Consider the following 18,894-nt stretch of genomic DNA (forward strand, 5'->3'; position numbering starts at 1 on the left):
TAAAGAGTCTTGGCAAATGTTGCTAAAAGGTTATGGCCATTTAGACTTGGCCAGGAATGGATGAGAGTGCCTTTTTCAATCTACCCTTGTCAACATTGAATAGAATGATGAAAAAAATCACTGATTTATTGAGGAAAAAATGCTAACTGACACATATATCTCTATTCTCTTGATTTCGAGGGAGGTTCTTTATTTCCCTATACATTTGCTAACCCATGAATCCATAGTGGTAATTTTTAATATTCTATCTTAGCAAGGACTACTGCAAACCGGGGTATCTCTAAAACATACTGTGGAGTTTATACCAAATGGACAGTATGTTAATTTATGAATCATGTGGACTGTGTGAAAACCAACTAGTAAGAGATCAGAGAGAACTAAAGGATATTTCATGCCAATGAACAAATATGAAGCCTAAATTTTTCTCAGAAAAATGAAAGTAAATACTACAGGCATTCTAAGGCGATGTGTTTTGATTTAAGTTTCAAGGATAATTTTTTTCCTCATTCCCTAAGAACAATCTACAAAATTGCTCTGTGCTAAAGGAGATAGCACAAAATGACAAAAATCATAGAAAACAATTTTTATAATGAAGCAAAAGCAAGGAAGCCAGTTTGTTTCCAAGGAAAGCAATGACATCATTCCTGGATTAATGTGACCCCAAATGATAGACTGATACGTATGATACTTGGGCTTACTCTAAAAGCTGGGTTTCCTGTAGAAGTCTTAAAATGCAACTATTTTATAGGTCCTTATTTACAATGTTTGAATGACTCTATACAGTAAATTGTCCAGAAAATAATTTATAAATGATACAGAATGACAGAGAATGATTCAGTCATATCTGATATGTAATTTCCAAAATTAGCATGCCATCATTCAGTCTGTAACAAATTCATCTGATGTTTGATAATCTCCCAGATTTAAATGTTTAAAGTAAGACTGAGCAAAATGCATTTAAATGCAAAACATATGGAAGATAAGAAATGAAGAAGAAGTAACCATCTGATCATAATTACAACAAGCATTAAAAGTGAATTTTCATCTAAAATTCTTAAAATGCTCTTACTGGAATAAGTAATTAAACAAAACCTTAGAACATTAGGTTTAGAGAGACAAAAAAGAAGAAATCTAAAATGGCAGATTATCACCAGTTTTACATGACTTGGCATTCCCTGGGCAGTCTCTGATAAAATCTCCATTTTTAAGTAGCTTCACGCATTTAGACTTACAACACAGACAGACCCTTGGGCTTGATACAGTCATTTACTTCTAAGGCAATTTGTTAATGTTGTTGTATGAATGTCTACCCTCAACTCCCACCTCCTCAATTTTTTGTGAACAATTTTTTTATTATTTACAATGCTCCATAGTATCTAAAAATATATGCACATGGTAGTCACTGGATAAACAGGTAGAAATTCAACCAATAGAGCAAAAATGGGGTTAATTTCCATAGGAAAGCAAAAGCTCATTGTGAGTAGTAGGAGTGAAATAGGGTCTGCAGAGGCTACTATCAGCTATTTTATATCCCTTCACCACGCACAAAATATGTTCTTCATGAAATGTAACACAAACAGTGTTTTTAAATTCCATCACGTGAAATGAATACACTAGAACACTGTCCCAATGACTGGCATCTAAAGTAAATTACTTCCAACTTCAGTTTGCCTGTGGGGTCAAGAAGTCAAAGGACCAAGCAGATGGGAGCACAGAGCACTCACCTGCCACCACCCTGCAGGATGCTGGCTTTTGCCAGGTCAAATCTGTAAGTGAAGTCTAAACGATCTGCTGGAAGCCTTTAGTTGTTTCAAGACATTGGGAAGGTTTTAAAAACGATTGTTTATCTGACTTGATTCAAGGCAAAATGTTCCTTAGATGTTTCACATGATGAAACTGACTGTCTCTTCATAACACTGAGAGGTGACACAGCTTATTGCTATACCAATTAAATCTACACTTCTGAGACAGCCTTCAAGTGATCCAAGTACAATACATTAGGCTGTCAGCCCACAAGCCACACATCAGAACTCTGACCTGACATTCTTCTCCACTAAATTAGAGAAATTTCAACAAGTAAAAATTTGCCACATAGATTATGGGCTTCTTTCCTGGACAGGTTCCTAGGATAAATTAAAATAAAACGGTGTCGTGAGGGGAAATTCTGGATCCCAGCCACAGGAAAACAGGCATTGGGTTCCACTTTGCCATCTCTGTCTTTTCTATCTCTTTTGGCTTCATTCAGTAATAATCCTAAGACTCTTAGAGACATCCCCACAGGAAATTTTACAAGGTTAAGACGACAAAGTTCCTCCTCCTCAGCATCTTCCTGCCTGCTCTGATTAAACAAGTTTGGGTGTGTTTTCTCTGCACTAGATACACTCATTCCACCAAAGGTAGAAGACTCCTCAGCAACTCTACCTTTTCTTAAAAAAAAAAAAAATGAAGAAAGGACAAGGGTACATTCATTTTTGGATGTCATTCCAGGCATCTTCGATGAGTAGGACCTTATTTTCTGATGTCCTACTTTTGAGATCCAGGACCTGCCACACGGTGTGGACATGATACATAATCAAAAGAAATACCTGGGCCTGCTGCCTTCCATTAAGTGGCTAGAAATGTGAACTAGAAATTTAAAATGCAGCCAAAGGAGCCATTTGCTGCCATTTTTATGACTTACATTTTCCAATATATGGCAATTCCTTAAGATAATCTAGTATAAATGAAAGAGCACAGGACTAGAATCAGAACACCTGGCTTTTGAGAAAAGTCCTTCCAATTTTAAGTGATGTGCTTCTGCGGATCACTTAACATTACTGCTGCTGGGTGAAAAGCAACATGTCATTGAACAGTAAGTGATAACAGATCCCCTCGCACAACTCAGCTCTGATGTGGGAGAAACTGGAATTTGACTTTGGTGTTAATTGTTTTGTAAATTTGGAGATTTTTCTGATCCACGGAGAAGACTGCAGAAAATCTGAACGAGTCAATGTCATGTTGGTGCTAACATTTCTCATGTGGAGGGGACAGGAGGGAAGGAGAGAGGGGCGGAGCAGGTGCCTGTGGTCTCAGGAAGCAGCCTCCTGTGCCTTGCTCACACTGCAGAGCTTCACATCAGGGGCAGCAAGAGAAACATGCCACAGACACTATCACCAGCAAATACTTAAGAATTCCAAGGGGAAAATGCCAAGCTTATCAAACCCCTTCGGTTCCATATAATCAGTGTATCAAGGAAATGCTCTTCTGGTCACTGAAGAACATAAACACCTACCTGTGTGAAACCCCACACCAGCCATTTCCTTAATGTAGGAACTCACCCCTTTTTCCACACCAATACCTCTTTTCCTGTTTTAGCTTTTATCATGCTGACTTACTTCTTGTCCTCCATGAAACTTTGTCCAAACCCTTCGGGCTAGTGACTCCTTGCCATGCCCCATTACTGAAGGGGAATTTACAGGCAGCTTTCACCAATACTGGGATCAGCGCGTGTGCATCCTATCACCACCCCCCCCCAAATAACCTGCCTACCTCACCCCCATGTTTCCTGCCCCCAGCCTCATCCTAAGAATCCAATACAGGCAAAATGGTTGAGTGGATGAAAGAAAGAGGCCCTAGCCTCTTCACCAATTATAGGCAGGCGCTGCCCCATGCAGAGGCCTGGCACTGGCCCGCCACTCACCTGGCTTGCTGGCAGACACAGCATACCCAGACCTTCTCCTGCTTCTGGTAGGAGCAGCAGCTCTTGCAGACATTGAACTTGCAGTCCCCACACCTGCGCTTGGTGTTGACAAGGAAGGTGAAGGGCGAACAGCAGCGCATACAGCAGTGCTCCACGAACTTCTCATGCTTGGAAAGGATGCGGCACTTGCTGCCTTCTGCATCCAGCTTCTGCTTCATCTCACTGGAAGTGGGTGGGGGAGGGGAGGAGAAGACAGGGAGCACATTAGGTTGGAGTCTCTCCCCCAGCACCCTTCCTTCTGGCCCCTCTACAGACCAAGCTCCATGAAGGAGCTTACTGTAAGACAATAACACTCAGGAAGATTAATTGTCTGATATAATTTCCAGACAGGAACCCTAATGTTGGATTCATTTTGTGCACATCTGTATGTCCTATTTTCTATGAGAAAACACAAAAACCTTTTTATATTGCAGATACAAGATTGAAATACAAATTATTATAAAACTAAGCACATCCTTAAAATATAAAAGCTTTCACTTAATGCTGTTTTAAAGGAGCAGGGGATCACTTATTTATACGAAAACATTAATCCGTACAAGAGTCCTGCTGGGAATATAATAAATCAGCCCTGGCCCTTTTTAACATCCCTGGAAAATGCAGCACCCAGGGATCTTAAAAGCTTTCCAATCAATGTGAGTCAATAAAGATTCTCTGGGCAATGGGTAAATCCTACGCACTGCAGATTCAGAGTTGGGTAAAAGACACCCCGTTCTTCCAAAGAGCTCATGGCCACTGGGCACAAGGTCAGTCATACTAATGCAAAACATGACATTGCTCATACTGACCTGTGCCCTGTGAGAAGGGAAGGAAACAGTCCGATAGGCAAGACATACCCCAAGCACACTGAGTTACTTAAGCAAAGCCAACTGGAAGGAGTCAAGTTGCTTTGACTTGGCAGGTTTGGATTGCTTTTCCTGTTGCAAAAATGGAGACTTTCACAAACCCAAGCAAAAGTGACTTATTTTTCCATTCCCAGTTTGTGACTGTGCAAATCATCCTAGATATATCTATGATGTATGAAGCAAATATTTTCTCCATTTTGTTGTATTTTCGAGTTTGTTTATGGTACCTTCATCACTCGGAAGTGTTTGATTCTTCTGTAGTGAAATCTGTCAGTCTTTTAGGACTTCTTACTCATGTCTTCTTAGGAAGGCCCATCCTATCCTACCAGTTTCTATAAATGCTCAAATAACCTCTGTAGTGGATTAAACGGGACTACTCCCAAAGACACACTCATGCTTTGACCCATCATTACAATATACATATATAATGGTTATTATATATATATATATGTAAACCATAATGTGCACACAGAATATACATATATATATAATGTGCACACAGAATATACATACATACATATACATGTATATGTATGTATGTATATTCTGGGTATAAGGCTCTTATCAGATATATGATTTACAAATATCCCCCCCTTTTTCAAAAAGATTTATTTGTTCACGCATGTGGGGGTGAGAGGATTCACCAGAGACAGAGTGGGGAGCAGAACAGGTGGACTGAGTGAAACACACTGCTGAGGGGAACAGCAGGTAAGACAGGAGAGGTCTGCCATGCCATGTGGGTCACCTCCCTGGCTGCAGATGGAACTCATGCTGCAGTGGCTGCAGATAGCTTCACAGTGCTGCACTTTAAACCCACTGCACCTCCAAGGGTGTCCCTACTTCCCCTTTTTATATTAAACTTTATATTTCTATTTTATGTATTTTCAGTACAAGGAAGGGTAGCATGAGCTCATTTAACTCTGTTATTAGAATCAGGAATCTATGCGTGGTTAACAATCTCTTTCTTCACTGAATAACAATAAATCATAAAAATCTTTACTTAAAAATTAAAGAGCGTTTAGCTTTCAGGTGCCCTGAGCTGCTTACATATCTGCCAATATATGAGTGGGGCTTACTGTTCTGCCCCACATTGCCCAATATTTACTTGTTGCTTGAGTCCTGGGTAACAGAAGCCGGCTGAATCTAGTACTAGCAGGGGAGACTATATCAGGTCAACTAATAATTCTACTAGGTCAAATAGCATATGTATATACTTGGGTGAACAAAATACAGGAAACAGAAGTTTTCCTAAGTCATAAAAGATGTTCATATCCTTTCCCTCAGATTTAGAGTAAAAGATGAGCTAAATTGTCAATAACTCAGACATCTGTAAGCAATATAAGAACAGACTCAGCAATTGACCAGCTTGTATTGATATTTCAGAGACAATAAATTAAATGGGATAAGACATCCAGGAAGAAAAGTCTTCAGGGATCAAAAGAGCTCTGTGAACTCCATCCACAGAATCACTGGAGCTTTATTATTTTTCTTTCTTGATACACAAGACTGCACACCCCAGTGGCATTTTAAAATTCACTGGAGTTCTAATGATCAAACTGTACAATTCCTCCAGAGTTTATACCAAGCAAATAAGGTGTTTTGAACCTCAGATTCTGTGGAGGAACAGATGCCCTTCTTCCAGACCAGTTTACTAATCAGATTCTCCTGTCCTGTAGTATATCATGCACTGTATCATTGGATTAGGCTAGGGTAACTGATAATGGCTGAGGGGATAATATTATGGAGATTCAACCAAGAACCACGCAAGACCAGGAAGTGTCTTCAAAATATTCTAGGAAGATCAGCCATGTGGAAAAAAATGATGGGCTTTAAAAAAGACTTGGGTACATAGATTTAGTCACTTACCAAAGTCTATCCTCCCCCAAGACTCACCCAGGTTGTGGCATAATACAGGGCTTTGTTCATTTTTGCTGCCACTTATTTATTCCACTTACAAGTATTCATATTTTTCTTATATGCTCATCAACTATGCAATGGCCTTTTTTTGTCCATAGTAGAGAAAGACAAGCCTGGATTGTCTGGTTAGATGTGTATTCCCTTTCTTCCCAAATAAGTGTAGCCAATGGACCAGGGGTAACAATAAGACACAAATACTAACAAGTAGGAATAAAAACTTCCCGAACATAACTTGTTTCACATAAATGTTAAATAACTGAACATTTAACCAACTCTCACTTTGCATCTGTAAATTTGCATCATGCATAGAGAAACAGTTCCTGACTTCTGCTGCAAATAATTTACCTGAAATATGTTAAAACATAAGAATTCAAACATATATAATGAGGAAAACTGGCAAGTAGGATTTCTCTCTTCTATCTGAAAAGGACATAAATATAACATCTCAGAATTTGAAATATTCATACTCTTTATTTACATATTAATATATGCAAATGAAAGCATCTCTGGTCCAAGTCTGGCTGAGCAGGGCATCAACCAGAAGTTGTGAAAACCTGCAGCACTTGTTCTCCACAGAAGCAGACATTTTTGCCCTAGAGGATTTTCTTCCTGTTGTTGTGCTTATTTAGATCTGACCTTGAGCAAAAAAAACTATCTCCCATGAGAGTATGAACTGTCATCACTCTCTAGATTGCAGTAAACAAACTAAAAATGTTCCAGACTTCATTCTCTCATTTCTCTGGAATGAACACAGGCCACATCATCTACAGTTAAGATCATCAGGTATGTTCTGACATTTAATGCATCATGTGTTAGATGAGAACTCCTATTTTAGTTCTATTAATATTTGATTCTCCATCTAAATGAGGTCATTGTACAGGCAGATGTCATCTGCTGGAGAGATACCTCCAATGTCACTGGTGATGCCCCACAGCTGTGATGGCACTTATCCTTCTGATGTTCCTTCACAGCTGACTCCCCTGCCCGGGGGCTCCCCTTCTTACTCTGTAATGAGCTACCTTCCCCAATTTGGATACAGAAAGAAAACTATTGTGACACGAACAGAAACATTTTTTTAAGATATCGTAAGATATTACATTTTCCTGATAGCTCCCTTACCTGAACAAAGGGAAGGGAAAACATACCTTCATCACTCATGCTTTCATAGGCAGGAATGGAAATCAGGCTGATGGAATGCCTGCTATGTGTGAGGCATTTGGTAGAATTAATGCCTATGACGCCTTAAAAGGCTGAGGAGAAAAGACTCCTGTATTTTACTTTGCTTTCTGGGGGACATTACATGAGCTGCTCGCAGAGCTGTGTAGGGCTCCTTTGCTTGCACAACATCTAGGACTACAGCTCATTCATGGGAGCACTTGATAACAATGGCTACAATGACCATGGAGAGGATATGAACACCTAGCTTTAGACTATAATGGACAAGTATCAAAATTACAAAGTAGAAAAACCAGACACAGCCAGGGAAGTCGTGGCTCAATTGGCATGCAGAACACAGTGTTGTGTAGGCTCACAGCTTCTCTTGGACACCCCCATCACACTTGCAACTGATACGCTGCACCTAGAGTGTTTGCACTCAATAAGAACTTTATGATTTCCTTGTACAGTTTTCCTTATTTCACAGGAAAGTAAACAGGTGCAAAATAATGTACAAAATCGCACAAAGGGTTACTTGTCTGCTTATGTCATTCATGCTCATCTTCACTTGAAATGTTTAAGCACAGAACTTATCACAGTATAGCTGGCCTTGGACCAAAGGTGATCATGATCAGTCAAACTCAAAAAGCAAAGGTAATAAGGAACAAATTCTGTTTTTTAAAAACAAACTCAATTTAAACATCTACATTTGAAGAAATGAGACTAAAAGCCAAATAAACGATCCTAATAAATTGGCATTAGATATAACTGAGCATATTAATTTAAATATAGAAGCAACTTTAAAAAAAATGGAAACAGACTAACTCGAAGCATGAGTCCTTATCACATATCAGAGATATTGTGCTCACTAATTCCATTTGAATTCTCTAAAAGATTTTCTTAACCAAAAATTGAATTTGAATCACTTGTAGCATACTCTAAAAATTCATTTTTTATATGTTCTCTAACAAAAAAGAAAATGTTTAATTGATTTCTTTATTCTTGGGAGATACATTTAGTTATTCACTCACCCAATACTATTAGATGCCTGTTATGTATCTAGTTCTCTACTGGGTGTTGGGGCATAATGCGAATCATAGCTCACAGCCTATAGATGAAGGCAAGTAAAGATATAGCTATGGAACAATGTTTGAGGTGCAACAGAGAAGTGTACAAACTTCCAGGAAGCAGATCAGGAGCGGAGGAGTGCAACTTACAGAAGTATTGCTTTAGCTAGGTCTGGAAGGATGCACAGGGTTTACCAGCAGGAGAATGGAAGAAGGAGTTTTTTTCAGCTAGACTGTCAGGAAGGACATAGGAATGGGGATCCACAGATAAGTGATGAATTCAATTTTCATGACTCACTGATAAAAGGACAGTATTGTGGACATGAAGAGTAAAGTCAGAATGAGGACAAGGTGAGCATCTGTGAGCTAAGTTCTGAGTCACTGAACTTAGTCATTGAAGTGATGAATGGAACACAAAGTGAATGTGATTATCAGGTGACTGGGAAGCTGCCTGGAGCTCTGGAGAGACTCAGACTCTAGCTTTTTATTATGGCATCATCCTTATAAAACTGTCTAAGGAGAGAGGAGAGGTAAAAATAAAGAGGGAGTTAAGGACCAAGTCACTTACCTGTCTCTGAGGCTGGCAGATGAGGTGAGGTAGGAAGAAATGGGGGTGGAGGAGTAGAGAGGAGGGGGAACGTCTCCAAGGACAGCATGATCAACTTTGTCCAATGCCACCAAAAGGTCACGCAATCAGAGGTCACAAGAACGAAACTATCCACCAGAATTATGAAACCAGTGTCCTTTGAAAGAGCACTTTTAGTGACCTGGTGAGGGAGGACTACAGGAAAGAGTGGTCATGAAGTAAAGTTTCTTACGAACTAATTTCCAAAAGGTATGTGGTAATGGTAGTCAAAGGGTATTCAGTCTTTAAAAAATCTTCATTCATTAGCATTACAACAATGTGCACACAAAGTACAAGACAAAATTTAATGCTTATGTTACACCCATAGATTTTAGCACTTTTGGTACTGGGGCCCAAATACAACAACAGCTGTGCTTAGACTATGGACCAAATAAGGATGAGTCAAGAGAGGAGAACATAAGTATTTTGTGTGTTTTAAATTGATGAGCTGTTCACTGGCTCTCAAATTTGCTCACCTGTCCAAAATTATCATGTGTCACCTCCACAGGTATAAAGACCTTCCCAGATACGAAGACCATCTGCCCACTTTAAATCTCAGGAAGTCAAAGCACAGAGAGGTAAAGACGCTTCCTTGGGCCCACAGAGCTCTCGAGTGGTAAACCTGGGCTTGATCCCAGGTATCCCACCCCAGATGCAAGATCTTCTTCCCACAGCAGGCCACCAAGGGCCAATGAGATGTTCAGAAAACACTGGTAAGTTTCCTCCCTTCCAGTCAGCTGCTGCTGGGTTTCATCTCTGGGAAATTTCAGACAAATCAGAACAAGAATCTTCCAGTCTAGAACCTGCAAGGCACCAACTGCACTATTTAGGCTCCAAAGATCCAAGTGTTCTAATTTATAAATTACTTCCATGGCTTGTCTCCTTCCCAGGAGCAAGAGGTTTCTGACTCTCACAGAGACCTCTTTGCATGTTTGTTGGTCCACGCATACCACTAAAGCAAAAATCTTTGTTCACCAGGGTTGAGAGGAAGTGCAAAACTGTGATTCTTCCTGTTAACTGGGCATCTTGCTCCACCCACACCTCCTCAACCAAGGACAAAGATGTGGTCAGGGAGACATGGAAGAGAAAAGGCAGACAAGCTGAGGGCCAGGGAAAGGGGGTTCAAGAAACAGCAACAGGGCAGGCAGGAGTGCGAGACGGAAGTGCGCCTGCCCCTCCTTTGGAAGAGCAGATGAGACACCCGAGAACTGCTGGCAGGGCAGGGAAGACTGAGTATGTGAGACACAACTTGTTGAGGAGCAGTCTTAAGCTCCTGCACTTGCCATGATCTCCATGGCCTGCAGCATTGCAGGGAGTCTAAGATGGCTGATTTTTATTTCACTTTGAATACATCTAGCTCTTTATAAAGTCACAGCACCACATTCAAACACATCATATGCTAGATTTTAATATATTGAAGCCACCAGTGGGTTCATTTGAACTATCCAGGGTCATTTACTACTGTGTATCTTGTGCAGATTCTCAAGAAAGCTGTGTTTGGTGTCTACACTAGACAGAGGAGTGTAACTGAAGTTGATAAACTGTGGAAAGTGTTATCACGTCTAACTACTTATCATTGTAGAATCTGGATCTCTATAATATTGTAAAATATATGATGTATGAAAAAATACACGCAAAATACACTGTATACTAACACGGTCACAAGTTCATATCTATCAGTCTGATGTCAAGTAAGCCTTAGTAGTGCGTCCTCATTTCATTGTTTAACTGATGAGATTTATAAGTACCCACTTGAATGCATGAAATACAATTATGTCTATGGAAATATAATATTACCTTTTTATCTTTAGCCTAGGGTATTACTTTCTTTCTTTCTTTTTTTTTTAAGATTTATTTACTTCTGCATACAGAACTGAGGTACAGGCCAGAGGTGCACCTCTGAGAACTGCTGGCAGGGCAGGGAAGACTGAATATGTGAGAGGCTTCACCAGAGACAAAGTGTGGAGCAGAACAAGCAGATCGACGAAGTACACTGCTGAGGGGAGCAGTGGGCGGGTCAGGAGAGGTCTGCTGTACCATGTGGATCACCTCCGGGGTAGGGGATAGAACTCACATTGAAGCAGCTGTGGCTAGCTTGCAATGCTGCACCCTAACCCACTGTACTACCAAGGCAGGTCTAGGGTTTTATTTTTAAGATGACTCTCTTATTTCAATTGAAACTTACTGAATAGAGATACCTTAAGGCTCTAGCTTGAGTTTTTTTATTTTATAGGTTTATCTACTTTGTTGTTGTTGTTGCTTAAACTAGCTTCTAAAGTAGGTGGAGAGACTGTTTATCTCCTCTATGCCCTGGGTGTTCTGTTTTCCCATTTGTGATTTTATTAAGTTGTTTTTTAAAAAAAAAAAAAAAAAAAAACAAAACATGAAACAGCACAGAACAAATTCAGGGCGGCAGGCTCCTCTGCCCTAGCAGCTGCAGCTTGCCTCCCCGAGTGTAACCTTTGCACAGCAGGTATTGGTCCCCAGCAGCGCCTGAGCAACATGGTGGGAAGCAACTCTGTCCCTGCAAGGAGAGGGACAACCCCAAAGCCTGCCCATCACGTGGGTGGTAAGGTAAGATTAGATATGTATCAGTTTTCTTCCATCTCAGGCATTGCACCTATGACACAACACCCAGAGGGAAAGCTCAAACCATCATTGAGAGTGAGCCTGGCTACTGCACAGGAGACAGGAGGAGGGAGGAAAGATACAGTCTTCTTTTCTTCCTTAATGATTCCCTTGATTTTTAGCTGAGCCATTGCTTCTCAGAATACAGATCATGCTTCCAGCACCCCATGCAGTAAGGTCATTTAACTAAGTCCCAGCGCATGAGAGAGAAATGGAGGGATGTGGGGGACATGGGGTGCTTAGAGAGATCACTCAGCCACGAGAGGCACCATTTTTGTCTTTCTGCTTGTCCTTCCACATCTCACACTGTGTTCATGATGAGCTCCAGCCACACTCTCGCCTAGTGACTTAAGGCTGCGAGCCTTAACACAGGAACACAGGAACCTGGGTACTCAGCGGCATGGAGGAGCCACCAGACTAGTCCTGAACCCACCCCTGAATTTTGTCTACATGAAAGAAAGGTAAACTTTCATTCTGTTTAAGGCATTAATATTTTGAGGGTCTTTCTTACATCCAGATCAACATAGTTGAGAGAATTTGGCAGGACCAAGTGTCTAACAGCAAGCACAAGGTAAAGATGGAAAGGGAAGGCTGAGTGATGAAGCAGAGTGGCAGAACCCAGAGCAAGACAGAATGGGAAAGAAAGGATAGTGCAGGAAGTCCATGCATCCCACAGTAGCACTGAGATCGCCACAGGAGCACTGAGATCCGCTTTGCTGTGGGCAGGCCCGGGGAAGGAGTCCACTGAAAGTGCTTCGGTGAGTTGGAGAAACAGCCAGGCGCAGCACTGGATGTAGAGACATGCGACACACAGAGAGGCCCTGGGCTGAGGGTGGTCCAAGAAGACCTGCTCTAGGACAGCTTCCTCTGCAAGGACTTCTGAGGCCCCCTAGCTCCCTGGCTCGCTGACTCGCTGGAGCCGCTCTCTTTACTTGGAACCAGATGGACACACAGGAGCCCTCATTTCCCTGGCATGCAGGGTTTGTAACTGGTCACTGCTTCTTTTTATCTCGATGGTTCCCCGCTACTTGAATTTCCATCGCAGCTGGGCTGCGCCTCCCCTCCTGGTGCAGAAGCCGGAGGAAGCTCTGCCGCCTCCTCGGCTGCCACTCGGAGGCCAGCTTTGCATCAGCTCCTTGTGGCCTAGATTCCTCGTCTTCGCACGGTTCTTTCTCCTTGGCCATGTTGTCCAACAAAATTTTCAGAAATCTCCTGGCTCTGGGCTTTGAAAGCCAGCACTGCCCACTTCCTCTGGCATCTCCCTGGATGTACAGCTCATAGTTTGACTTGCCCCCTGTACCAAATGCCCCTCGTGCCCCTCTACTTGCCCTGGCTTTTCTGACACTGAGTCCTGTATACTTAGTGTTGGGCCAGAACAGGCAGGAAGAGCTTCAAGCAAGGAGGCAGAAATCGCTCAGGAGCAAGCTGACTCGGTGCGCCTTCCCTGGAAACATCACCCCACACCGGCATCTTTAAGTCTGCCTGGTCCAATTTGAGCACAAGGAAATGAGAGGATAAGAAGTAAAACCGACCGCAGAGAACCTGAAATTCTGTACATCCTAATTCCTTTAGCAAGGTTGCCCTGGGGGTTTAATGGGAACAAGTGTGTTTTCTGGCTTTGGAACTGTCGGGCCTCCTGAGGTTGATATGCACATGGAGTGCTGAGAAGTTAGGAGTCCTGCAGGTCCTGCTGTAATTACCAACATCGCTGGAGAGCTGTCTCCCTGCGCCCTGTCTCCCAGCTCGCAGTCTTCAGCGTGGAGCCACTCTCCACTCTGCCATCACTGCTGTCCCTCTTCTACCCAGCACTCTCTCTCACCTCCCTGGGGAGAAAACAAGGGTCAGTGAGGGGACTGACACCCCAGCTGCAACAGAGAATGTGGTCTGAAGTTTAATATAGGAAAAGAATATTTGGGAAAGAAAAACAGCTTTTATGAGTTTGGGCTGTGCATTTTTAAAAATTTGTTAAAATATATGTCTTGAAGCTTACATCTAATTGTATCCATTGCTTTAAAATTCTTACTAAATAAATAAATGCACAGCTTGTTGACATTTCGGTTTATCCTTTGCTTGCAAAAAAGAAGACTGGTCCTGTATGAAACAGTCGTTGTACTATATATTTTCTAAGTGCAGGTGAATTCAGAGACAAAAAGGACAATTTACAGAGGCAAGTAATAGGAAGCATGGAAACTTTATCAAGGTCCTTCTAAGGGCTAGACTGAGCCAGAGAGTTGGAGAAGACAAAAATGATATTTTAGAGAATCTGTGTGATGTTTGACCATATATATCAACTTGGGGAGATCCCAGTCAAACACATCTGTAAGTTGCTTTCAAGGTGTTATTTTTAAAGACAGATTCACACTTGAATCAGTAGATTTGAATAAAGCAGATTATTTTCCATAACATAGTAGGCCTCATCCAACTGGTTGGATTTTAAAGAGAGACTAACTGCTGAAAGCGATGAAGGGCCACCAGCAAACTTCCTTTGAATGGCAGCTCACCTGGGGTCTCCACCCTTCTCACCCACCCTGCAGACTTCAGATTTACTCTCCTCCACAGCTGCATGCACCTGTTCCTTAAAATTCTCAATCTCTCTATCTGCACACATATGCACACATGCATGCACACTTCAGGAATTGTGTTAGGCACCCGATGTACAGTGTGAGATGTACAGAAGAAGAAACTGAGGCTCACATAGATTGAAGAACCTTCTTTCATTACTATAGGTAGTGGGGGAGGGTGCTGTGTTGCATGAAGGAGAGAGGAATAGAAAATTCCTTTTCCTCCCACAACTTCCTTAGTGAATCTACTATTTTTTAAATGACTCTCTCTAAATGTGTGTGTATAAAAATTATATCAAACAAATACAAAACCAGTGGACAATCTGCTCAGTAGCTCACAGGTGTTCAATAAATGCACAAAGTCTTGGTGCTGTTGTCTCAGTACAAATAATCTCTAGACAACCTGACCAGGTCTATTTTGAACTGGCTTTGTCCATGGCTGGATGTATTATCCTGAAACAGACTTCTGACCAAAAAAAAGAGACTGCCTCTGTTTCAAATAACTCTAAAGACTAAAACAAAGTGAGTTCTCCCAAGCATTTGCTGAGACCATCGCAAATAAAGATAAGAAATTGGTCTTCATGGCAACATACCCCATTCAATCTGTCTATGCAAGAAACACAACCACAGCAATTTTCCATTTCACTTCACAGTCATCCTCATATCCTGAATAGTGCCCCAAGTGAGCGCAAACGCTAGACAGTGAATTCTGCAAATACAGAATGTCTGGAGTGACTGTACCAGTCTTTATGGGGCAGTGTAATTAATATTTCACATGAAAACTTCCAGGAAGGGTTTGTGCTCAATCTCAGATTCCTGAAATGAGAACATGAATTTCATTTCACAGACAATACATATTTAATACATTTTATATTTTTGAGCAGTCCCTGCAAAGCTGCTCCTATCCCAGGTTTCCTGGGCTCAGTGAATGGCTCCAACGTTCACCCAGCTGCTAATATCAGACTCAGGACATTTTCTTGGTCTTGTCTCTTATTACATATCATAGTCAATTCAGGTTCTACACACTTCATCTCCCTTATATGAAATACCTGAGATCCCTCTACTTGTCTCCATCTTTGTATCGCATCCTGTCTCCATCCACTCTAATCCAGCCTCTTCTCCCCAGCAAACAATACAGAAGCTCTTTCTAAACTGGGAGCTCTTCTCCTAGTAGCTTCTCAACACCACAGCAAGAAGGACTTTAAGTTACAAAAGTCTGACTGGGTCAGGCTTTCCAATTTTTCACAGATTACAGGTTGTCTCCAGATATAATGGAATCCCACAGCACCCATGTGCGTCCAAACTCACCCCCTCTCTTATGATGCTCTAACTACTCACTCTAATCAATTTACAAATGTGTGTTCTTCTCTTCTTTGAGATTTCCTTACATGAGCTCTCCTTTAAAAATATCCTCTCACCAGTGTTCACTCAGCCTCTTCATGAAAGCCTTCCCTTGTCTTTCACAGTAAGTTAAATGTCCCTGTAATTCTCTCTCATAGTACCTTGGTTTTCTCTTTTATAAGCTTATTATGATTTCCAAATATGTGCATTATATTTATACTTTAGCCACTTTGTTTAATGTTTGTCTTGCCATTATAGATTCAGTCACAATAGAGACTGAATATGATACTATATAGACTGTTGCAAAATATAGACTTGACATTCAAAAGATGAGCATAACACATGTCTAATAAAATGGCATGCCAAAAGATGGGCCATTACCAGTGAGGACAATATTGCTAATGTTCCTATTATTAAATATTTTTTTTTCATGTTCATGAAGTATTACAAGTATTATCATTTTGAAAACCAAGCCAATTGTTCTGGCTTGTTAATTTTTACCTTGGAACAATTAACAGAGAGAAGGTATAATGGCTAATAAAGTCAGAGAATGAATTTGATTAATTACATAAATAATACCTGATGGTAAAATTAGGCTTTAGACTTAGACATGTGTTATTTCATGCATTTAATAAATATTGACTTTGTACTAATATCTCAAAGCACAGTGTTACAGAGGAGTAAGAAGACTGCAATGGAGCAGGTATCATACCACATATAAAACATGAGACATAAAGACATGGACACCAGGGAGGGCCCAACATGGGGTGGGCCAGATTCAGTAGCCCACGTGGAACACTGACTCCACAGTGCAACCCCACTTTCATCCAGTCCCACTTTCATCCAGTCCCACTGTTCCTGGTCATCATAGACATTTTTCTGATTTCTACTTTGTCATTCTAAGTTCTAGGACATTATTTAATATTTTCCTGATAAGTTCCTCAGGTAAAGGTAAATCATATATAATACTTTAAGAGTTGTCTGGAAGAGAAGATATCAAAATGGTATAATAGAAAGTTTAGGAATTCAAGAGTCACATGCCTACATTAAAATCTACTGGTTTTAAATAAGTTCATGGATATCTAGGGGCTCCAAGAGACCTATAAACTCTTTGAAATTATCTGCCAGCTTTGGATAGTAAACAAGTTGTCAAAAGGAGGGATAGAAAATGGGGATGGCAGGAAGTTCATAAATTTCACAGTCAGCCTTGTGTTTAATCAACTGTGTAGTTCTTACCTGAACCTGAGAAACTCATCTATATACAAATCTCTCAAAATCTTACTATTTTCCCAAACAGTAGGAATCATAGGTCTGGGTGTGAGCCTTTTGGAAACATGCCAGAATACATTATTCTCACTCAGTAATGTTGATCTACCCTCATTGGTGTAGCACCTTTGTTTACATTTAACTAACTAACTAACTAACTAAATAAATAAATAAATAAAACTTAAAAAGAAATAGCTATATTTTATTGTCTATATATTTTTTGCTATATATAGATTTAACCACAGAAGTATAGTCTCTTCAAATATCATTAGAGAGGAGAAAATAACACATTAAGGTAAGTCAGACCATCAGCTTCTCATCAGCTCACCATGCTTCATCCACAGTTGTTACTGTAGGTATAGCCTTTCAGCTGTTACATTTCTAATACCTCTAGAAGGTCAATTTCCCAACTCTGGTCTCCAATTCTGAGGTTGCTCTGAACCAGTGAAATCCTATGTCAATAGACTTAATTCTAACTATTTATAAGCATTTATATCCATGAAGTAACTGTATAGATGTATTTGTTACATTTTTTTCTAATACACATTGAAAACGAAAAATGTAAGTACATATATATAAAAAAATGAGTCCTGCATCATCCACATTCATCTGGTCTTCCAGCAGCTTGCCACAGGCCACAGTTGAGGAAACTACCAAAAAAAGTGAAAATTACAGTGGAATTGCATAAGATTTTAGTGTTTTTCAGGTATTCAGATTCAGGATAACAGAAAAGAAAAGGCAACCAGCTGCGTTTCTATGAGCATGACTAGGAAAAATGGACTAGTGTGTATTATTTCCATCTTTAAAACATCACAGGGGACAAGTCACTAGTTGTGAATTCACAGGGCTGCGGCGGGGAGTGGGCTCTTGATGCCAGTCTCGTTAGTATTTTTGGCTTATGACTTGGCCTTCATCTCACAAAGTTAAGACTCAAAAAAAAAAAAGAAGGCAACTTAAACATGATCAAGTTCAAGTCCCTCAAGCACCTCATGGATAAGAGTCTCTGTAAAGGCGTACTGTGTATCTTCCTATGACTTGGCCAGGTGCAAGTTCATGCACGGCTGAAAGAATTCTGGACCAATTCTGTGTGGGTTTTTGCTTGACGCTTGGCTTTAGAATTTTTGACACAAGTCAGCTGTGCCATGAAAGGAGAGAACTTTCCTGGGAAGAGCAGATGCTATTTACACTACAACCTCTAAACTCTTTCTAGTTGGGATGCCAGGGTGGGTGATATGTTGCTGCAGCTTACTTGGAAACACTCAGAACTGTCTTTATGGCAGTATCTCAGATTGCAGTAACTGGGGATATACCCATTACTCAAAAGTTTACCTTTGTAAATTCCTCTTGCATTTATAATTTTTGATCCTTTGGGATTTCACTTTGAAGAGTTTATACTTTATTAAGTAATTTAGGTTAATACTTTAAGTTAGAAACACTTTAAAGAAGTATTTATACTTTAAGCTATAAAGTCAACTTTAAATTATTAAGTTTAATTTAACTAATCTAGTGGGTAAATTAAAAGCATATTTAAATCATAAGACATAATTTAAAATATGGCATTATTTATCTGGAATCATGGTAAAGAAAGTAATTGAGGGTTGATAGTCTTTAAAAGGTAAGAGGGGTTACCATGTTTATTGCTGCTTTATTTACAATTGGAAAAACATGGAAGCAGACCAAATGCCCAAAAGTAGATGACTGGATTAGAAAGATGTGGTACATATATACAATGGAATATTATTCAGCAACCAAA

General features: G+C 40.5%; 1 protein-coding gene across 2 annotated transcripts in view; it reads right to left on the reverse strand.

Annotated features, from left to right (window-relative positions):
* MYRIP (myosin VIIA and Rab interacting protein) overlaps positions 1 to 18,894 on the reverse strand; it is a 219,562-nt gene that overhangs the window by 132,107 nt on the left and 68,561 nt on the right. For both annotated transcript variants that reach the window (XM_004676288.2, XM_012720627.1), the window contains exon 3: positions 3,680 to 3,901. In XM_004676288.2, coding sequence (XP_004676345.1) covers positions 3,680 to 3,901 — 222 coding nt within the window. The remainder of the gene's footprint in view (positions 1 to 3,679; positions 3,902 to 18,894) is intronic.

Source organism: Condylura cristata, unplaced genomic scaffold (assembly GCF_000260355.1).
Source record: "Condylura cristata isolate star-nosed mole 26May11 unplaced genomic scaffold, ConCri1.0 scaffold00004, whole genome shotgun sequence".
Taxonomy (NCBI): domain Eukaryota; kingdom Metazoa; phylum Chordata; class Mammalia; order Eulipotyphla; family Talpidae; genus Condylura; species Condylura cristata.